This window comes from Idiotropiscis lumnitzeri, chromosome 5 (assembly GCF_059441095.1).
Source record: "Idiotropiscis lumnitzeri isolate Australia: NSW breed Sydney's pygmy pipehorse chromosome 5, RoL_Ilum_1.0, whole genome shotgun sequence".
Lineage (NCBI taxonomy): Eukaryota > Metazoa > Chordata > Actinopteri > Syngnathiformes > Syngnathidae > Idiotropiscis > Idiotropiscis lumnitzeri.
This window is the reverse complement of record NC_142395.1, coordinates 10,983,093-11,006,490: the sequence shown is the minus strand read 5'-3', so window position 1 is coordinate 11,006,490 and position 23,398 is coordinate 10,983,093. Positions and strand designations below refer to the sequence as shown.

General features: G+C 41.2%; 2 protein-coding genes across 4 annotated transcripts in view; both read left to right on the top strand.

Annotated features, from left to right (window-relative positions):
- Positions 1 to 23,398, top strand: part of bbox1 (gamma-butyrobetaine hydroxylase 1) — a 58,500-nt gene that overhangs the window by 27,072 nt on the left and 8,030 nt on the right. For 2 of the 3 annotated variants that reach the window (XM_088296393.1, XM_088296391.1), the window contains exons 2-4: positions 4,332 to 4,368; positions 7,369 to 7,823; positions 11,892 to 12,006. In XM_088296393.1, the coding sequence (XP_088152519.1) occupies positions 7,410 to 7,823; positions 11,892 to 12,006 (529 nt within the window). In that variant the 5' untranslated portion in view covers positions 4,332 to 4,368; positions 7,369 to 7,409. The remainder of the gene's footprint in view (positions 1 to 4,331; positions 4,369 to 7,368; positions 7,824 to 11,891; positions 12,007 to 23,398) is intronic. The other variant, XM_088296392.1, reaches the window with a different exon arrangement.
- On the top strand, positions 347 to 1,594 carry fibinb (fin bud initiation factor b). Its single transcript, XM_088296394.1, has one exon. The coding sequence runs from the start codon at positions 654 to 656 to the stop codon at positions 1,287 to 1,289; it is 636 nt and encodes a 211-aa protein (XP_088152520.1). The 5' UTR covers positions 347 to 653; the 3' UTR covers positions 1,290 to 1,594.

Genomic DNA, 23,398 nt, shown 5'->3' with positions numbered 1-23,398 from the left:
TATTTTATATATTTACTACTCCAGGTATTTAATCACTTGACAGCACTAATTATATTATATTATATATTTACTACTCCTGGTATTTACAAAGAGAATACACATTATTCATTATATGCCCCTACTTTTTGTGACAATTTAGTTTGGTGGCGTGCCACTGTAAAATCATGAGATTGCAGCCACTGGTGTATAATTCATTCCAATAATGAAAGCCAGCAACTGCTCCCGTTTATTGAGTAGCAGCAGACTGACGACCCCTTCAACCCAAGTGCTGCCTTGTAGTGACGACATGTAATCCGAGACGAGTAGAAGTAAAATGTGCTCAATTCCCTACTCGCCACTTCAGCCGTCCAGAAGTTGCGTTTGCGGCTCCAGCCAAAGTCGGAAGTTGTACTTTTTCCACTCAGAAGCTCGCCTTTATTCAAGCAGCGTGGTTGAAACTGCCAGGCTTCACTGTGGGACCACTTTACCACTTTGATGCCACTTTGGCGTTCGGGGAGCGAGGGGAAACAGTCGACGCGAGCAATGCGAAAGTAAAGTGAGCAGTTTTGAACGTGCAAAACCGTTCGAAATGCTTCCGCGTGGGCTGTAGTAAGTCTATAACGGACCGTTTAACGACACAGTGATTTGATTGTGTGCGAGTGACTTTTTTTTAAATGAGCAACAGAATGGCTTTTACGCACTTGCTGCTGTGTGCGGGGATATTGATGATGCGTCTGTGTGGAGCCTACTATAGCGGACATCTACAGCCGGAGATGTCGAACGGTACTTTTCACCACTACTTTGTGCCGGACGGCGACTATGAGGAGAACGACGACCCGGAGAAATGTCAACTGCTCTTCAGAATGACCGATGAACGAAAATGTGGTCCCGACGAGGACCAGGACTCGGTCATCCGGGACGATTTCACCATCATCAAGCGGCAAATTGAGGACTCTGCCCGGGTGCTGGAAGGGCTCGGGAGGAGCATCTCGTACGATCTGGACGGAGAGGACAGCTACGGGAAGTATCTGCGGAAAGAGACCACTCAGATCAGTGACGCGTTCACGAACTCCGAGAAGTCCCTGCTGGAGCTGGAGGTGAAGTTCAAGCAGAGCCAGGAGGGCGAGTTGAAGCAAGAGCATCGGCTAAGCGACGACTTCCTCAACATGATCGTGAGCACACGGGATACCCTGAAGGAGACTCTGGACATTTCTCTGGGCCTGAGGGACAAACATGAGCTGCTCTCGCTCATCGTCCGCAGCCACGGCACAAGGCTCAGTCGACTGAAGAATGAATACTTGAAGTACTGAGGGAATAGTCAAAAGTACATTATCCCCCCCCCCTCTACTGTACTTTTATGATGTGTGTGACCTCAAAGGAATGCAATCACAAAATATTGACAAGCACAATCAATTGGATGCATAATTCAGCCTTTATAAAAACACTGTTCAGTTTTCATTGATTGAACAATGTTGTTTATTCTGTGTTATATGGTCCTTTTTTTGCAGTGGTATACTGAATTCCATCATATTGGGAGTTGTGGCTAATATTTTGCCCACCACATGCAGTTAAATGTATAATATTACCACAGCGAACCACAATCACAATTTTTTTTTTTAATTGTGCTCTCTTACCACGTCGAACAAAACAGCATGCCAGTTGTTCTGGATTTAAATCACCGCTAATTTAGAGAACATGCAGTGGTGGACGCTGTTCCTTATCTGAATTGCATTTTTATTCCATCTGTTTTTCAGCAGTATTTGTCAGGTTTGATCTAAAAAAAATCTAAAAATAATACAGCCAGTGTGACACAGGCAGTTTAAATTACAATACATACTTTCTACACAGTATTGTCACTGTAACTATAATAATCCCAGATGTTTCATATACCTAAAGATTTGCTTCCACTTACTTTTTTCTTTTTCTTTTTTCCAAGTATGTAAAGCAATTTATAATTTAATAATTTATATCTGTGCAAAGCATAAATAGTCCACATTTAGTTGAACCAATAAAACGTGAATTGTTTTTGGGTTTGTGACTGACAAAACAGTTAGTAAAACTATATGGTTGTCAAATTTTATAATCTTGTCATGGAATGCGTGGCCCATTGGACCACAACTGTGTACTTTACTATACCCAGCAGCGCCATGAGAGGTGGGCGGTTGGATGTGGGGAAAGTGATGACGATTTTATGCGCCCATGACTGACAGGGGCCCAAGGAAAATGTAATTTTCATAGTACAGTTTTTGTTTTCCGCAGGGCCCCAAATCCCTGGCAGTGCCCCTGATTGTACCTAAACTAAGAGCATGATCACAGAGTATCCCAAGTACCCCATTTGCAAAACATGTGCTGAGTTCTGACAAACTCACTGGATAACTATAATTTTTTTTGAATGTACAAAAGGATATTTAGACCTACTAATTTCGTAACAGACCAGCAGACGTTGCACAGTTCCCTACTGTTCTGGTGCTAAATATTTAACTCCAAATGCAAGGCCTACAGAAGGCAATATATTGTGTACGGGATATGTTTTGAAGCTATGTACTAAATATGTTGAGTGCCAGTATCTATCTTAAAACAATATTTTAATGTATATTCTTTAACTATGCTAAATTTGAAATAGAGCTGCATATATGTATTGTAATATACTGTCTGTGTGAGATTTCATATGTCTATAAATATATAATATAGATAAAGACTGCGGGCAGCACACTAAGATCTCAACCTCAAACACCAATTTGTGAGTCAACATCTGATTGTATTGTTTTTTTTTTTTATCAAATAAAGAGTTCTTATTTGAAATATTATTTTTGGGGTGAACCATGTGTTATTTAAGGGATATTTTAAACTGTGTAGGAAAGGAGTAAATTCGTAATTTTCTTTTTAGTCATTCCAATTATTGAATGCGGTATCATCTTTCTTCCATTGGGAACAAGCACACTTTTGAGCACTAGAATTACTTCTTTAAATTAAAAACACACAGAGACCCTCTAATAATGTTATGTAGGAAGAACCTGCTCATTGGATTATATAAGATGAGCAGCAATGGAAGGGTGTAGAATAGTGGGCCTCAAAAACTTTTTTCCCCTCATTACAAGTCAGCAGGGTCTCGAATACAGCATTTAACGGGGTATAGCTACACTCAGTTGCACTGAGGTTGCTTAGTAACTAAACGAAAAAAAACCTTGGTTACAAAGAGTAAATTGATATTTTGAATTTAATGTGATATTTTTGACACAAACCATACAGTTTGTGCTTATGGTCATCGAGTCTATCTGTTGTCCTAAAATAGATGGCACCTTTTGCCATGTACTTATATTTTATTCATTTATTTTTACTGTTTTATTGAATGCAATAATAAGGACCTACTCAGACCAGTTTAATTGCTGGAAAATCCCAGTTTCACTTTATGTGTTGTTGATGCCTGTTTGTTATGACTCAATATTAAATAGCATGTTGCTTTTGTTGTTACAAAGGGACAGGTAAAGCCTTTATGACCGAGTTGCCTTTGGAATATGTTAAGATTAACACTTGACAAGTCTAATTTTCATTCAGTTTGTTTTTCTGAGACAATGACACATCCTTTGTGGATTTTTTAATTTGCTCAATTTACTATATGAAATGATATGAGGAAGTAAATCAAGGTAGGCTGAGTTCACTGTAAAAAATGGGGAGTGATATTTACCTGAAAAAAATTGTAGTTTTGTAGTATTGTAGTTTTTTTTCACTCAGGCATTCTCAGTAAATGTTACAAGAAGCGTTTTTGAGTAAATTTAATTAGTTTATTTAATTAATACACTCAAGGGAAGTTAGCTTTTACTTTTTACACATAGCTCAATCCATATACAAGGTTCCTCAATGTGATTGAGATTTCAAGCAACAACCTCCAGATTCGGAGACGGCTGCTCTACACCTGCGCTACGGTTTACACTGGTATCTCCAAAAGGTCAAAAATTACGTCGCTTTAAAAGGATTCCAACGGACCATAGCAGTGGCATGGCTCAGGTTTAGAGTGGGCGTTTCTCAATTTTGAGGTTATAATCCTCTTCCGTATTGAGCAACTTTGTGAATGAAACGTGTGTACAAAAACAAAGTGGGTACAACCTCGGAGTGACTTTTTAAATTTAATGAACGTGTAAAATGTACTGAAAAACTCTTCATGTAAAATGTGCAAAGAAATTCTGAGTGAAAAAAAAACATGTTTCAAGCAAATATCACTCCCCATTTTTTTACAGCGTGGACGGTTGAGAACACAGCTGTATGGTTATGTCATATGTTGCACTGCCTCCTCCTGCTACCTATCGCCTACTTTCTCGTCCATACATACTGACAGCCAACCTTTGTGTTGACAGGACGACAAGCCAGGGGACCGAGGACCTCTTAATACAGGTAGCCACTAAGATCATGCCTTTTCATGGTATCTGGGTACAAATATGGGGGAAAAAAACATTAAGTCTAGCAGAAATGCTCGAGGCGGTACGGACCCGAAGAGCAATCGATGTGGTCATTTAGCTAGCTAGCACGCAAACCAGGGGCATGCATATATTCGACACAATACATGTTTCATGTTTTTTTTTTAATTTATGTATTTGGCCTTTGTTGCGTACCCTGTTGGGAGTCGTCACGTGGACGTCACTCGAGGTAACGACAAAGTTGTTTACATAATTATGTGTTTCAAAGACTCCCCAAAAACGGTTTACACGTTTTTTTTTGTTTTTTTTGTCGCTGCTTTAGTGTGTTTGCAAATCAAACCTCCCCGCTTAAAGTGATGTCACATCTTGTTTAAAGACACAGGAGCTGATTCGGCTCACGTGCGGAAAATATCTGTAATTCAAGTTTATATAGTGAGTAAGCGCAATTGAGACTTCCTATCCCAGGATTTCAGATTTTATTTGCAACGTCGTTTCAACTTAAATGTGGGGATTATCAACACTTATGTCTGACATTCATTTGTAGATCAGGCACGGCTCCCAGTTTTCTCTCTTCGTCTCTTCGTGCACGGCCGATATGAAGTTATTAATACATTCTAAACTACAAAACACTTATCACTGAGAGAGGGGAGTGTGGGGAGGACAGGATTTATTTGGTATTATAAACTGTAGTAATATTAATTGGGTATGGCTTTCTTTTTTAATCCATTAGCTTTTCTACTTTAAGATTTATAGTTATGAATGTAATGTGCAGCCTCCACATTTGAAACAGATTGTGTTCATCTACGAAATATTTGCTTGGATTTTGCCCATTAACCATGTAGCATACAGTATTTCATTTTTTTATTTATTTATTTTTTTTGGGGGGGGGGGGGGGGTTCAGTTGTTTGGGTTGACAGTTCATCAGATGAAGAAGTTGAACCGGTGCCTTACTGGCATTAGTATTTGAATTAAATTTAGGATTTGGAGAAAAACGTGAGAAAAGAAACCCCAAGAAAATATGAGGTTTTAAATTACTAAGATGAATATTAATTCACCCTTTTTCTTTTAAAGAACCATAATGTCCAGCACTAGACTTATATTTACTTGATTTGTTTCACATTTTCCTAAAATGTATTGTCAACTAATTAATGTATATTCATGTTATATTGCTGTTTATTATGAAATATTAGCTTCAGGGGCGCTGCCAGGAATTTTGGGCCCCATGATAAGAAATCTTTCTGGGCGCCCTGCAGCTGGCCATTAGGCCGGCAGAAAATTTTGATACCGTTTTACATAAAACTATGCATTTCATTGATATTTTTGACTATTCCTATATGTGTGAATACATTAAAAAGAGAGAAGAGAGGGCCATTTGTGTCCAAACAGATTTGAATCAAACTTAATGTCCTTGTTGATAGTGATGGCACAACACAACACTAAGTCAGAAATATAAGGTCAATCGGAGCAGGAGTTTGGGACAATAAAGGGGCTTGTTATCCTTACTTTGAACCCTTACATCTCAGGAACTACTGCGACAATCTTCCCAAAACCGGTACTGTTGGAAAGGAAAATTAACAATTTTATTTTGCGTGATTGAGCGCGAATTACGAAAGGAAACATTCATTCCTATATAGCAGTTCAAAAACCTATCTATCTATCAATCTCTCTCTCTCTCTCTCTCTCTCTCTCTCTATCTATCTATCTATCTATCTAGTCATTGTTTATCTTCCTTGGTTTCTAGAGCTGGGTGGCACGGTGGACCACTGGTTAGCACGATGGTCTCACAGTTCAGAGTTGCAGGGTTTGATTCCGGCTGCGGCCTTCCCTGTGTGGAGTTTGCACATTCTCCTCGTGCCTGTGTGATTTTTCTGCGGTCCTCCAGTTTCATTGCACATTCAAAAAACGTGTACGGCAGGTTAACTGAGCACTCTAAATTGTCCCCAGGCATGAGTGTGAGCGCGGATTGTTGCTCATCTTTGTGTTTCCTGCAATTCGTTGGCTACCAATTCGGAATGTACCCCACCTACAGCCCGAAGACAGCTGGGATAGGCTCCAGTTCCCCAGCAACCTCTGTGATGTGAAGCGGCTTAGATAATGGATCATACTCGCCAGAGGCGCTGATGCAGATGCAGCAAACCTCCTTTCTTTGCCCCTGCTTGTCTGTCAGATAATTTCTTCTTTGGTTGAAAAGTACATTTTAATATCTGTTAAGAATTCTTCGAGTCGTTTAATATGTGACGTTTCATTGTCTTATTCTGAAAGGCGTGTCTTTTATTTTGAAGGGTCGCTTTGTATTTCAGTTTCCTGTTTAGCGTTTTTGTTCGTCATTCAGCTCAGAGCGGTGCAGTAGTCAATGACGATATATTTTATATATATATAATTGTGCATAGACATGTATGCACATCTGCACAGTGAAGCTGAATAAAGTGCTGAGTTCTCCTGAAGACTCTGTGCTCTCTTACCGGAGCCCCTGTAGTGGTCAATAATCCAAATAACCAGTTCAGAGGTCGAATCCTCAACAATATCACTATTATAGTGTGTAAAATATTTGTTTTGATATCAACAAAATAAATGGTGCCACTAGAATCATTGCAAAACATTTTATTTTTAGTACATATAATCTAAAATCCACACTTTGATCCTTGTTGCACATTACCAATCACAGAGTGGCAAATAAAATCAATAATGTATTAACACCCAAAATTTCCTTAAAATGACTGCTATTAGTGATGTACTTAACTGAATTTGCCTTTGGGCGATGATCACAAAGATGAGTCAAAAGAAAATGTAGTGAAATTATTATCAATGTCTACTGACTTTGAAGGTAATGTTCATACGCTAAGCGGGCAATAGTTTAACAGATGAGTGTATGGCTCCATCGACATCAAAACAAGCACACAAAATGAAACACTGTTAAAACGATTGTTGGGTGAACTGTGTCTCGTTCTTGCCATTTACATTTTGTCTAACTTCACAGGTGACAGCCCTTCTGTGTCATTTGGAAGAGAAGCCTGAACAATGTTGAGTACCTTGGCCCATCTTGCCCGGCCCGCTCTGCAGAGATGCACCTCATCTGTGGCCTGTTTGACTGTCAAGTTTTATCGTAGACCAGAGAAGGTTTCACAACCACCATCTGCTCGTTCTGATCTGACATCCGTGCAGCGTCGCGAAAAGAAGACTTTGGCTTCACCCTCCCTCTCTGTGGCCAATCACAACCACTCTGTGAGACATGCCCGAGCACTGGATGAAGAGCGACTGGTGGAAGTTGAGTGGGAAGATGGCGGGCAGAGTTTGTATCCCTTCACGTGGCTGAGGGACAACTGCCAGTGCTCACTCTGTACACTGCAATCAGCTCAGGCCCGCAGTCTGCTGATGTCCGATCTGGACATCCACACCGGCATTAACACTGTGGAGGTTACTGATGACAGCAAGGTAGGCCAACCGAGCGTTATTACCAACCTACCTTGAGACCCAGAAACACTTAAAAACATTAATACACGATAAGTATTACAAACAAGTATATTACAAACACTTGAATGAGACAAGACCAAACTATAACTACAGCTAATTTGGACTCTAATATCGCTTTGACACTCACAATCAACATTGACTGTTTATTTCTTTTATATTGGCAACGTGTTGCTCTTTAGCAAAAATAATGAGGCCAGCGAGTTATAGTGATTTAATGCTTCTTATAAGCTGTTTTTTTTTTTTTTTTTTTTACAAACCAACATATGACTTTACTCAAGATACCAGATTAATTTGTTTTTACATTACATTCTCAGGCAAAACATTCCAAGGAAATGAATGCTGCATTCTGACCATCTTCAAAAATCAAATCATTCTGGTTTTCAACATTATTGTGCCATGTGGTCATTTTTGCAAACATCCCTATGTTACAGTTCAAGTGGCTCCCAGATTAATTGACTCTGGCTTCCATTTTAGGACCATTGGGGAAATGTTGGTCACACATTTATCACTCCTTCATACCGCGACATCGAAATTGTTCAACTGTATAAATGTCCATGTTTGCAAACATGTCAAACGTCGCGGCTTGTTTGCTACTCACAATCTGCAGCAAAAAATTCAAACACATCTTCCATGTCAGAGGTAGAGTATGAAGCCTTTCACAACATTGCTTCAAACATCCATCCATCCATTATCTGTCCCGCTTCTCCTCACGAGGGTCGCGGGGAGTGCTGGAGCCTATCCCATCGAGCAGTAGGCCGGGGACACCCTGAACTGGTTACCAGCCAATCGCAGGGCACACATAGATGAACAACCAGCCGCGCTCACACTCACACCTAGGGGCAATTTAGAGTGTCCAATCATCCTGCCATGCATGTTTTTGGAATGTGGGAGGAAACCGGAGTATCCGGAGGAAACCCACGCAGGCACGGGGAGAACATGCAAACTCCACACAGTTAGGATGGAGCCGGAATCAAGCCCACGACCTCTGCACTGTGAGGCCATCGTGCAAACCAGTCTCCACCATGCCGCCTGCTTCAAACATGTTCATACATATTCTTGCAACAATTCTGTTTATGACCACGCATACAAGCAGTGCAAGTACATACAAGCGTTTGAGCTGATGAAGGTCTGGCAACTCATAGTCTAGTGCAGTGCTTCTCAATTTTTTTTATGTTACGATCCGCCCAACAAGAAGAAAACAATTCGCGCCCCCTCCCCACCACCAACTCTCAGCCGCAACTATAAAATAGCATTTTCGTTGCAAAACTAACCGACACCGTAGAGTTAATACTCTCTGCGCACAATGGCCAATGAAAGCGCCACTGTCAACTACTGGAGTGGATGTGCAATTACACTTTATTGTAGTAAGGCGGGGGAAAAAAAGCAAGTTTCCCGGGGTCACATGCGCCCCTAACACTGATGGTGTAGTGGTACACTCGCCCGAGTTGTGTGCGGGCAGCGTGGGTTCAGTTCCCACTCAGTGACGGTGTCTGTGTCTGCCCTGTGACTGGCTGGCGACCAGTTTAGGGTGTAGTGCGCCTTTCGCCCGTAGCCAGCTGGGATAGGCTCCAGCACCCTCCCGCGACCCTGTACAGGATAAGCGCTGTGGATAATGACATGACATGACACATGCGCCCCCCTCAGCATCGCACGCGCCCCCTCAGGGGGGCCCGCCCCATTATTTGAGAAGCACTGGTCTCTAGTGGGTGAGAATGCTCACAGTAAGTGTAGCTTTATTTATTTGCATCACGGGTAATGCATAGTAACACTGTCCGTCCACATCTAACTTTTAATATTTTATTTATTTTTCATAAACTTCAGTTGAATTTCTTCCAGCAGTTCAGGAGCAGCAAATGAGCCGTTGCGTTTCAGATGTTTTTTGAAAGCAAAACAAAACAAAAGTGTGCGGACAGCAAGAACAAGATTAGTGGACCAAGTAACAGCCGCAAATGGAATTTGGAGTTAGTTAATGTGGGCGCCAGTTGAACCATTATGGGCACCTAGCAGTCATTGAATGGTTGGGGGTGCCGCTACTGCCCAACAATTCAGATTCCCTTAAAACCATTAAAGTGTTTAATGGAACAAAACATTTTGATACAGATTAGGATAGAAATGACCGCTTTTTTACCCTACTGAAAAGGTCAAACCACAGAAGGACACAGGCTCAAATCCGTGTTCAACAGAGTGCTGTTTGTGCAAGGTGACACTCAAGCACAACTGTGACATTACCAAGAAGTGCTCCCATCTACCTGTATTAGTTCTTATTCTGTTCAGGGTCGCCTGACCACCATTATTGCGTGGATGGATATACATTAATTCAGTCTTTTGAAATAAAGTAAATGTATAGTAAGCAAAAAAAAATGTACAGTGTGAATTTGAAGACGCCGTGCGTGCACATTCAGCATACTGGCTTTATTTTGCACTAAACCACAAATGGACCTCACCAAAAGTGTCCTAAGATGAATCTTTGTGATTGCAGCATCAGTCTTTGAGGCTGTTTTTCTTCAACTGGAACACGTGTCAAAGTCAAGGTTGTGAACAGTCTTGGAAAACCCAATAGTGTATTTTGGCAAAAACACGTCAGGCATCTGCTCAAAAGCTGACTATGAAGAGGAGTATCACATTTTCAGCACAATCAAAAGCATAAAAACACAAGCGATGAAGGTCAAAATGTTAATGTGGACGTCTGGGAAAGTGATGTTTAATTGTTTTTATACAAATAGTTGAGTCTGTCTCTGGGGTGCCTGCTCAAGTGTACACTGCCTATTTTTCGCAAATTTGTCTGTAATAAGCCATTCTGAATGTTGTCGAATTGTGACCCCCTGCCCCCAAAAAAGCATGATAGCAAGGCGGGGCAAATGTCTTTAAGTGAATTTGAATCAGGAGCTGCTTCATTTTGGCACAGGAGCTTGTGGAGAAAAACGTTTGCCAACTTCAGCAGGATTCATGTTCTTCCAGCTGCAATGTGTGTCTGGGTACATTACTTTTCATCAATTTTTAATTCGCCCATTTCAATATATGATAGGCTAAGCAGACGATACCATCTAATAGTGCTCCCATGTCCTCTACTTTGCACGCCGATATATTTTTGTTGATTACATACATCCGATATATGTTTCCAAGTCACTATAATAAAAATACTATTTTGGTACTAGCTGCGCCCCAGCCCCCAGCCCTGTCCGACACAAAGTTGGAACGATTTCACTCTAATTTTTTCTCCCCCAACACGTCATGGTATTTAGAATTGTCATTTTTGCCCCCTAAATCTCAAATATAAAACAACCATTCAGACTCACATTCACACCTATGAAAAAATGTTGTCTTATCTATTGACTTAACGTGCATGTTTTTGTAATGTGGGAGGAAATCGCCGGAGTACCCGGAGGGAACCCAATCCGCCTCGGAGAGAACATGCTAACTCCACACAGGAAGGCCAGGGACCAGATTAGAACCCACAACCTTTGAACTGTCAGGCGGATGTGCCGCTGCATATCCTGTCAAACAATATAAAAATGGCCCAATTGCTTTTCTTTTTCACAACATCTGCAGTTATGCAAATAGCATGTTTTGTTTTGCATGAAAAAAGTAATATATTACAACACACGTTTGAATTCTTAAAACAGTCCATATTTAAATCCAAAGAATGGAAATAACTTAATGAAAGGCTTCTTTAATTTTACATGTGTGACTTTATTGTAGTATTTTTTTTTTTGCATGGAAAAATGCAGAAGAGCTGAAAATACACCTTGATATTGATTTATTTCACATAGATGTCAAACATTTTCAACACGCTTGCACATCTATGTTTCATTCGAGACGTAACGTGCAATTTACTGCTTGACAATAGACATACATTGGGACAACGTGGAGCACCACAGTCCGCCATTTGAAGATTGTCACTCTAAACGATTGATTGATTCACAAAATAGTTGTTGATTAATGGAATAATCGATCGGTTCCGGTTACCTGCAACACTTAATGAGTGGATGGGAATTTTGGTTTTGTAAACTTTGGTTGGTTCCTCCACAGTTGTCCATTGTGTGGCCTGACCAGCACGCGAGTGTGTTTAATGCGGCGTGGCTAAAGAAACGCTGCTTCTCTCTTGAGGCCAGACAAGCCTTGCAAGAAGAGTTCTTCCTCAATGGTGAGTTGGTATTTTTACATCTTTTGTTTGGTTTCTAAAGCATCAGCCTTTGTATTTATTTATTTTTTTGTAATGACTTCAAAAGAGCAAAAATACTCAGCTGTTGCCTTGTTTGCGGTTGTTTTCTCTCAAAAGCATTAAATCACCAGTTTTTAATGAATTGAACTGAATGAATTGTGAAACCAAGAATGAATTAGTGTTTCAGATTTTTCTTTCTGGGCAGTTAATGGGCCTCTTATCACCTTGATGATTTTATTGAATTTCCACAGTTTAATGGCTTTCAGTCCAAGCAGGATTTAGTGGTTGACAACAAAATCATTTTTTCTGCTGAGGCAACATTGCGGTACTGTCGGAAAATTGACCTGAAAGGATGGAACAAATAATCGCAATTTTTTTTTTTTTACTCTCAAACCTAATGGGGTGTTAAGAAGAAGCTACGCATTCAGATTAAATCAGCACAAGTCATTTATTTTTGGACTTTGTTTACACTTATTCAGTGTGCTTTACAGTGTGCCAAACATGAATAGCAAAAGTTCAGCTGCAAGAACGAGGTCTCGCACTTGAGTGGAGCGGGGGTGGACTTTAGTTGGACTGTGTGAGTTGGACTGTGTTCTCTACCTTTGGTCCTGAAGGACTCACAGGGCTGTGTGGATCCTGCTGTACCTGGTCCAGACTGATTACTATGATTATGGTGTGTGTGCGTGTGTGTCAACCCCCTCATTGACTCCTCTATGGGAGGCTACGTTTTCATTGCAGTGATGTGTTTGTTTGTGAACCGGATTATGGACAAACTATTTGGGAGACCACAGACAGGGGGGTAGGTGCATGCAAATGACACTCTTGGGTTCTAAATTAGATTGTCAAAGATGGGAGCAATCATCTAAGATGCCGCATAGCTCAAAGAGCCAGATGCTGAACAATGTGACACACTCACACTTTTGAGGTTTAATTATTTCTCTCTCAGAGCCAGATTCAAGTTCCTTCCACTGGGAAAAAACACAGCAAAGATGGACAAATAATGATAAACAGCTTCTTCCAAGAGTTTTTCCCATAATCCCACATAAGTGTTATTCATAGTTGGATTTATTTCCCCACTCATACAGTGAAGCCAGGCCAGAATATGCCTCTTCAGAATAATCTTTAAAGCGAACATACTCACTAAATTGGCCACTGTGAGGTCAATAAGATAAGTGGACCTCTGGGGATTTGATTGTTTTCAGCAGGCACTACACAGGATGTTTTACCTTTCTGCTGCTGCTGTTTCTGTGGTTACGCAGACTGTAGTATGTTGTTGGGCTCCAGTAGCAATACTTGGTAGAGCATGTAATTACTTTGGATTACCATCCATAAAAACTCAAGTTATATCATTTTCATAGGCCCCAGCTGACAACACTGGAGTTGGAATGGAGAACAGAGTGGAACCGGGACTAACATTCCGGTGCTTGCGGTACCGTTTGGATTTGTAAATGTCAGCACAGTGTAACACATGTCATCAAATGATTTCATCCAAAAGAGGTTGCAATTCAATAATTAGGAACCGTAATCGGACCCCAAATCTTCCAAATTCAAACCATGCCCCAGTCCTCATCTTAATAACAAAGAAAGAGAAATTGGCAATATAAATTTCTCTTACTGAAAGGCAGGATACTCCGTATCTAAAAAAGTTTAGGAAGAAATTCAAACTCATTTGAATTCTAGCCCTGATCTTTCAGTGTTTTCTTCTAATGCGCTAAAACCATACTCTATGTGTCAGGCAGTTGTCCTTGCGACAATGGCAGCGTATCACACATTGCAGTTTCTTCGGCGTTAGGTAAGAGGAGGTCAGTCTTGGGAGCACCTCCTTTTTGCCACATGGAAAACTGATTTGGAGCAAGAGTCAACAAAAGATCTGCATGTTCTTCCAGAACGCAAGCCCACCGCTGTCAATATTTCCTTTCCTGGGAATGAACAAATCCCAGAGCCCGTATGTATTTCTTACCTGGAATCAAAAGACTCACTGCCTTATTTCCTTAACTGAAGAACTTTAACGCTCAGGGCCAGGGGGGGTTCTGTTCTACCTCCAATTCACTGTTTCTGTTCTTCAGAATGTTACCTTAGAATTACAGATGGAATCAGTTATTGTTATTATAATACAAACTTTTCGGTGCTTTTTCTTTCTACCTCAATTCTAGTTCCTACGACAGACGAATTGGCATTTGCCAACTTGCTGTCACATTTGCTCATAACACACACATACACACGTGCCCATGTCGTGTGTAGGCTGTCGCCTTCATTTCCTTTGTGCTGCATCAGTTGTCTGTCGGAACAAAGATGACATTATGTCCTTGACAAAAAAAGAGTTGAGCTCTAGTTATTTGCTCATGGAATTTTAATTAGCTGCAAATTTATCTTTGAGCTGCCCAATACATTCTATATCAAATATGTCCCACACATCTTATACATTGTTTGTAGTTATATCTATATATTTTTTTGCTCAATTATAAGTAGAGCGATGATGTGCACATTCCGCCACACTGAAGGTTTGCGTCATGCTGCTCCTTATCTGTAATGACCCATTTTTAGTCAGAAATCTGCCTGCTGTTTGCTAAAAAAATCCTGCCAGATGTGTTTAATGTTTGACCAATGGCGACGTCTGCAATTTATGCATGTCATACTTATTTTGTAGGAGTTGAACTCATAATACGTGCCTGAAGGTCAGAAATAATGCAAATGAATTTCCGATGGGCGCTAATCACTGTCCTCCTATGCCGACAAGTCTGCTGCTTTCTACAGTACTTGCGATCTGCAAACTGGGTCACAGAGTATTTAGATCTCTTAGGATTGGCTCACTGACAAAGTACAAAATTACTATTTTGCTTTAAACAGCCATTTTTGCAAAGTAGAAACATAAATGTCATTGTGCTTAGCTAGCTGACACATTTTAGTTAAGAATTCGTGTGTAATCTTAATCGTAATCTAATCGTAAGATTTAATCATTTTTCACTCAACAGAAGAACAGCATTTTATACATTCAATTCTCCAAAAGTGAAGGAATGCAGTTGTATAATTGAGATTGGCTAATTTTCAATTTTCAACACAATGCACTTGTGTGAACTTAGCTTCAGCGCAAGCCCCGACAGATTTCATGTCTCAGCTCAGTAAAAGCTGATTCATCATGCGGACTATCTGGTTTCCTCTTTCCCATCTGGCCTCAATTTTGTCTTCAGTGTCATCACAATCTTGGTGACACAAAGGATCTTGCAGACATAGATTCACCCATGGAAAACTTACATGTTCTCTCAAAGCCAGCTATCACTTGAGTCGCCGTTTTTAGCTTCATCATAATTGAATTCTCTTCAAGGCTTTTTTGTCGACAAACTACATGTCAGTTCTTCGCCAATCTTCAGCCATTGAGACTAATGTCTCTCAATGCTTTGTTTTTCTATTTCTAAACAACTTTCAATTATAAAGAATACATAAATGCATTAATTCGTAAGAGAAAATGTGTATTTACATATTGAGTTCTTACACAGGATAAGAAAAGGCCTTTGGTAAAGGATGGCTCAAATCACTCAAGTTCGCGTTTACAGATTCGTGCCCCTAAAACTGATCTTCATATTCGGAATGGATTTTTGTTGAGTGTCTCTTGAGATATACTTACAAAGGTATGTGAAGGAAAGCTTTGAAAGTCTTCCATGATTATTTTTGGCGATAGAAAACAAACGTAAATGTTCAGATGTACTTTTCTTCCTGGCAAATGATTAAGGATCGGGTGAGAGGGTATGAGTTGGGAAAAGGTTAAGCAATATAAAATTAGAAGGCGGACGGATAGAACTTAATCTTTATTATATGCTGTATACAACTCCATTTTTTAAATAAATTCTCTTCAATATTGTTGTGACTTTCGGCTATTCCCATCAGCAAATGATTTGTGTGGTTTGAAAATTTTTCTTGACACAACCCACAGTTTGTTTTTTTTCCCTTTTCTTTTTTTCCATCCGTGCAGTAACCCGCACACTGCCAGTGCCAAAGAATTGAGAGGAATGAATTCTCTGAACATCATTGTGTGAAATGAACTCTCAAGTCTTTTACAAAGCTTTTAAGCCGATGTCGCAGAGTGAATTGCTAAGCAAGTAACATGCATCTTGGCAGTACTCAAAGTGAGTGCTTTCTCTTCTCAAGAACGCTTTTTGTGCACTTGCAGAAAATCATTTCTTCTGAATGAACTCAATTATTACAGGATTTTCTGCTTTAATAAACTTTTCACTGTACGCTGGCGGGAACAGTTCTGATTTCAGTCCCGAGCCAACCATAGAAAAAGGTGAGCCAATAAGTCTCATTTGGACCATTTCATTCTGCTCGCACCTCTTCAATAAACTCGTTGTTTGAGACAATTTAAAGTTGTACGGTCACAAGTTGTGCTGCTAAAGTGTCAGTCAGAAAAACTACTTTCTGTTTTATTTATTATGTATCTTCCTTTATAAAATGTCAGTCCCATCTGCCTGGAGCTTCCCTGTGTCCAATCCATGGATTGACCCGTTGAAATGATGGCAGCTTTCTGATAAAACTCACTCAAGTCAAGACAAAGTTGCCTTGAAGGCTGTACAGGAGGTGACGTAGCGCTCCAGGCTTCAACTGACACACTGCCTTGAGCTGACCGACCAATGGCTACCGGAGCTTTAGCTTCGGGTTTCCTTCTCTGGGAAAGCCACTGTAGCCGACTACATTTTCCTGGGAAGTGGCAATGTACGTCGAGTATCCTGTCGGACTCTTGCTGACATTTCAAACATGCACCTCCACAGTCCTCCCTGACAAAGCCGTCGTGCTTTTACACAAATGAGCACTAATACATTGACGTACATGTGTACTCATGGCTTTTTCCCTATGACACATGCTTAAATGTCAGCAAACAACACGCATGTTAATTCTGACATGGCCTCTCAGCCCACCACAGCTGGAAACTTTGCAAAAGACAGCAAAGCTGATTCCTTGTCGACTGTAGAAGCGCTGGCCTTCCCAGATGGGAGGAAAAGAGGGGTGATTTAATCTCCAGCTTTTTCCAGTACGTTTTTTTTTTTGGGGGGGGGGGTTGTTTTGCCTTAATGCTTCAACATTGACGCAGACAGTCGTAAGCTTTAATCACCAGTCGAGCTTCTCTTTTAATCCATGTCTAGTCATTTTTCTATGCCCCGAGTACAGTCCACTCATCGGTAAATTACTTGCAGCTCTGCATTGATTTAAGTCGTCTTGTTTACTTAAAGTGGCCACAAAGAATACACATACTGTGCATATATTTCTGTATCATTTGTTCATATAGACATTTTTACCATCACTGACATCCTTGTGAGGAAGTTATTCCATGATCAAACGAGTTATATTCACCTTTCTTTGACCCATCTGTCGCCAATACAATCCCCTCGACATCCGTGTGCGTGGTGTGTTTCCCAACGAGAATTCTGCGGAACTGCAGCTGGTACTTCAGTGGTGATGTATATGCGCACATAGTGAGAAAAGCGGTAGCCTCTTTGTCACCGGTGGCATCTCAAACCACTGGTGGGCCTGTACGAGACATCCAGACCCAGTTTCACAAGAGTGATAATTGTTACAATCAGGCTGGCGCCTGGCCTCTTTTCTCTTTTGTTATCACAAGCAGAAATTCCTGACCCTCTGAACTGTGCAGCCACAAATGGAATGCGAAGACATATATGAAGGGACGTATGCCAGTCCTCACAGTCACTAGGGCTGGGTGATTATGGGGGGGGGGGGGGGGGGAATTACAATTATTTTTGATTGAGCATAAAAAAAATGTGATTTATCACTAATTTAAAAACTTACTATTTAATCAGTTAACAACTAAATATACAGCAGGCTAACTTAAAAGAACACCCAAAAATAGATTTATTACACAGTAGCAATAATATATCACAATAATAGCAATATAAATTAATAAATAAGGAAAAATTACTCTTATGGCAGTATGACAACCTTTTAATTTTAATGATAATATTTGCTAGCCCGTCAATGAGGTTTTCTATTGATTGCTTGAAAAAAGCTGGCAATGTTTTTAAAATGAACTATGTGATATATTTCAATATACAATATATATGTATATATAAAATCTTTTTATTTTGTTTTTAGTTTTACACTAAACTCCAGCGCTGCCAATCAATAGAAATGTGCGTTAAGAACAAATTCTTTGAATTTACACATTTATTAAATTTTTTTTTTTTTTACTGTAATTACTTTCAGAATATTATATAATAGAATAAAAAGAATTGTGTACTTTTCAATTACACAACAAAATCATTGCTCTTTAACCTTAATCATAAATAAATTAAGGCTTTAATATTTGTTATTGTAATGTATTTATTGCATCACCCTTCTAATGGGAGGGAAGTTGCAGCCCGAATCAAAGTGAATGTACTGTACCGGTTTTGTCAAAAATATGTCTATGGGTGAAATCATTTGTAAAGTTAAAATTAAAACGCACTTGCTAGCAAATAGCATTGCTGATAGATTGGATAGTTCATAGGTTTCTAGATTGATGACCAAGTGCAAGTAAGAATATCATTCATCTTTGCATTAATACTGTATTATTCCATATCCTTAAAAAAATGTGAATATGTATCAGAATGTGGAAATGATGCGAATTGGGATGCTTGTGGACTTTTTGTCTTCACAATTTTTTATTCAACAAAATAGATTTCTCCAATGTTCTGAAATTAAGTCTGCTGCGTTTCTTCAAAGCAATTTCTCCTGGCGTGGAGAACACACGGTCACATGGCACTGATAATGCCGGCATACACCGGTACTATTTCGCCGGAAAGAGGAGGTTGGGATAGGGCCTCTGCTGGCTCCTCCAATTAATCAAAAGATCAAGATCTTTTGATTAATTGGAGGAGCCTGTCCAATATTGCCCTCTGACTTATACTGCTGTACTTCAGAAATTGTATCTGCACTTGCACTTCTCCCAAGTCTCCCCACTTCTTCATCCAAGCGCTGCCACCAGTCACCTTAAAAAAATACAAAAATGGCATTTTAGTACAATTTCCCAAAACAAACAAATGAGGAATAAGATGTGGTTGCAGAGCTGTGATGATGGTCCAGGCTGGGACTCAGACCGTAGCCTGGTTATGGCCTCTGCGTACCATGAGGAACTGCGGAGCGATTTGTTCTTTGGGTCAAGAAGTGTCGCTAAGGTTAACACACTCAGACTCCAGACTGGAAGCTGTGTCTGTGACTGGACGCTTCAGGTGTTTGTGTAGTTGTATGGCTGCCTGTGTGTGCAAGGTTTGTTTAAGTGGGGGTTTTCTAAGAAAAATACACGTCCAGTTTCTTTGCTCTGACCCAACTCGGCCAGCCTTTATTTGCAACAACCCGCTCCCCAATCCACTCTAATCCTATATTCAGGTTTACACACACACCCAACTGCCCCCCAGTGCCCCCTACTGGTGCACCCGATAACAACAACATATCATATTGTTACATTCTTTCTCTTTTTGGAAAGCTTGTCCTTTAAATTGGACTTGGTGCTGAACACACATTAACAAACACAAGGAAGAAAAAAAAACATTACAATGTGAACAATGCTGAGACAACAGTTTTTTTTTGTTTGTTTTTTTCCCAGTGACGGATGCAATTTCAACATCACAAACAAAACAGTGCTTCTCTGTTAGGAAGAATCCCACTATTTTTTTTTCCAACAATTACAATTCCCCTAAAAAAAAATCCCCAAAGCATGTTGATTAAGTAGGTAAAGTCCTTGTACCGCTGCGGCTTGTGAACAACTCTACCACGCCTAGTTGTCATCGGCCTATCACTATCGGACGGGGTGGCTGGCTGAGGTTGTATTGGACTCGTTTGGGTGTTTGGTGGATCCTCAGCCTCAATGTCTATTGGTCCCACATGTGGATTTCCCAGAGCGCGCCTGAGGTCTTTACGGTTCCTTCTCAGAACAGTACCTGAATCCAATACAATGTCATAGGATCTGCAATCCACAGAGTTTTTCACTCTGCCCAACCTCCACTTAGTGTGGGGGTGAAAAGGCTGAACCCTAACACAATCGCCAGGTTTTAATGCATCAAGATCCCTAGCAGAGCGGTTGTAATAAGCACACTGGCGGAATTGATTTTTCAGCAGCACTGGCCCTGCCCTAATCACTTTGGGCCGAAGAAGGCTGGGCTTGACTGGGAGCAGTGTCCGGCTCAGCAATCTTTGCGCCGGGCTTGAGTCTAGTCCTTGTGACGGTGTATTGTGGTGATCCAATAACGCAAGATATGGGTCCTGCCCAGCTGGTTTTGCCTTTTGTAAAAGTCTTTTTGCTGTCTTCACGGCAGACTCTGCTTTGCCATTACTCTGAGGGTAACCTGGAGATGATGTTTTGTGCTCAAACTCCCACAGCCGACTGAACCTATGGAAATCCTCAGATGAGTATTGAGGTCCATTATCTGAAATTACAGTGCTGGGTATGCCATATCTAGCAAAATGGGCTTTCAGTTTCTTTATCACTGTGGCAGATTTAGTGTCAGGCAAAAAGTCTATTTCCCAATAATTCGAGTAATAGTCCACTGTCACATGGTAGTTTTTGTCCTCAAACTGAAAAATGTCGATGCCCACCTTAGCCCATGGTCTGTTTGGCATATCATGTGGGTTGAGTGTTTCCTTCTGTTGTCTGTCATCTACTGACCTGCAGATGTCACAACGAGTGATATGTGCTGTAATATGGTCGTTCATGCCAATCCAGAAAACACATTCTCTGGCTCTCATCAGACATCCCCCAACCCCTAGATGAGATGAATGCAGGCGGCTGGTGATGTCCTTCTGGAGTGCGGTAGGGATAACAGCACGTTCACCTTTAAAAACAATGCCATCTTGGTGACTCAGTTCACCTTGAATAGTATGGCCTGATCTCCGGCGGTATTGCTCTTTTGTCTGATGGCCATCCCTGTTGCATCGTCTTAATAAGAGTTTGAAGCGTTCTATCTTCTTCTGTAGCTACTCTCATCCTGCTCAGGCTGTCATTGGAGATAGGTAGGTGCTGTACCATGTTAACAGTCTCTATGTCAGCCTCAACAGAGCTCTGGGATGAGCATTCTGGGAGATATGCTCTGCTTAACGTGTCTGCCAGTAACATGTCCCTGCCTGGAACGTACACGACAGTCAGATCATATTTCTAAATGCGCAGCATCATCCTTTGGAGTCTCTTTGGAGCGCTCAACAGAGGTTTCCTCACAATTGTCTCGAGCGGCTTATGATCGGATTGGACAGTGACCTTACGCCCATACGTGAACTGATGACATTTCTCTACACTGAAAACCATGGCTAAAAACTCTCTCGATCTGAGCATAGCCACGCTCCGTCTGTGTGAGTGCTCTGCTTGCAAAAGCAATGGGCTTGCCTTTCTGCATTAGTGCTGCCCCCAAACCAGTGTCTGATGCATCGCATTGCACCACTAAATCCTCCTCAGGGCAGTAATACTTCAGGACAGGAGCACCGGCAATCATCATTTTAAGTTTCGCAAAAGCCTTTTCATGTTGCTCCATCTATTCCCATTCAACATCTTTGTGTGTCAACTGTCTCAGTACCTCACATTGGTCTGAAAGCTTGGGGCAAAATTTCACCAGATAGTTTACCATACCCAACAGTCTTTGCACTGCCTTGACGTCTGTGGGCCTCGCCATGTGCTCAATGGCACGGACCTTGTCTGGGTCTACTTTCAGTCCACTTGCTGTGAGCCTGTGTAATTGCACTCAGCCTGTCTCAGTTTGAACTTGTCTGGGTTCAATTTAATGTTCTTTTGTTTACATCTGTCCAGAAACTGTCTCAACTTTGCGTCGTGATCTCTTATTGCATCTTCCTGCCTCTCACCCTGGCCTGTAATAAGCACATCGTCAGCAATGATATACAGACCAGGCAGTCCATCCAATGCTTGATTCAATTTTCTCTGGAAAACCTCAGGTGCCGGACTAATCCCCATGGGCATCCGGAGCCATCTGTAGCGCCCAAATGGGGTGGAGAATGTGGTCAGGTAGCTAGACTCCTCTTCAAGTTTGACATGCCAGAAACCACTTTTAACATCACACACCGTGAACAGTCTAGCTTTAGACAAGTCTGGGAGTACATCTTCAATAGTTGCCAATGGGACGTGACTGCGCTTGAGAGCCTTGTTCAAGGGCTTTGGATCAATGCATATTCTTGGTCTGCCATTTTGTTTTTGTACTACCACCATGCTGCTGATCCAATCGGTGCTACAGTCGACAGGTACGATAATACCTCTGCGCTCAAGGTCTTGAAGCTCCTCCTTCAGGGGCTTCAGCATGGCAACAGGCACACGTCGCTTTGGCAGCTGTACTGGTTTGACACTTTTGTCCACTTCCATCGTGGACTCTCCTTCCAGACACCCATCTCCTGAGAATACATCTGCAAGGTCGATCTTAATCTGTTCAAATGTCCACTCTCCTATTGTCTCTTTCTCTGTTGTCACAATACTGTCCATTGCCATGATATTTTCATAATGCATAGCAAGTTTCATAGCCTCACTGGCTCTTTTCCCTATAAGTGGGACAGTGCAGTCATCATCCACTACTTGGAACTCTAACCTATACAGTTTCTGGTTTCTTGGGTTCCTCAGCTTTACTTTACATTTGCCCAGTGGTTTCACCTTACTACCATTATACACCAACTAGTACTGACTTTGTCTCATCCAGTCTCACATCCGTGTTTAGCAGGTTAACAGGAAATACGTTACATGTAGCCTTTATTTGCAACAACCCGCTCCTCCAATCCACTCTAACCCTATATTCAGGCTTACACACACACCCAACTGCCCCCCAGTACCCCCTACTGGTGCACCCGATAACAACAACATATCATATTGTTACAAGGTTGAAACGTGACGCTCAAGTGCACGACTTGGCATTTTTATCATCGAGATGACCTTTGAACATGACACTCGTCTCTCTTCAGACAACTCCACTGTTGTCGCAAGTGCTTTTCTTATGATGGTGAACTCATCAGCTGTCAGTGGAGTCGAATCCGTCTTTAGGGAGGCCAGAAATACCCACACTGATTCCCCTCATCATGCAGCCTTGACGGCATTTCAGAGGTACTGTTCCAATGAGTTGGCACCTCATTGATGAGTTTCAGAGTTGACCGTTGATCTGTTGCTGCACCTGAGCGAGCTTTTTCTGGGCTGTAGTGCTGTCATGAAATTGTGTGACAATTTGTTTCTGATGGCTTTAAGTGCGGGGATTTGATTGCATAGTTTTCTAACTAATAAATTGAGACTATGTGCAATGAGCAGATGCTATCGTGTTTGGAGCTGCGTCTGTCACTTTCCCTTATTCGTTATGGTCCATTCCTCCATCACACCCCTTTCGACCTGGGCCAAATTGTCAGCAGTTTGACTGTGGAA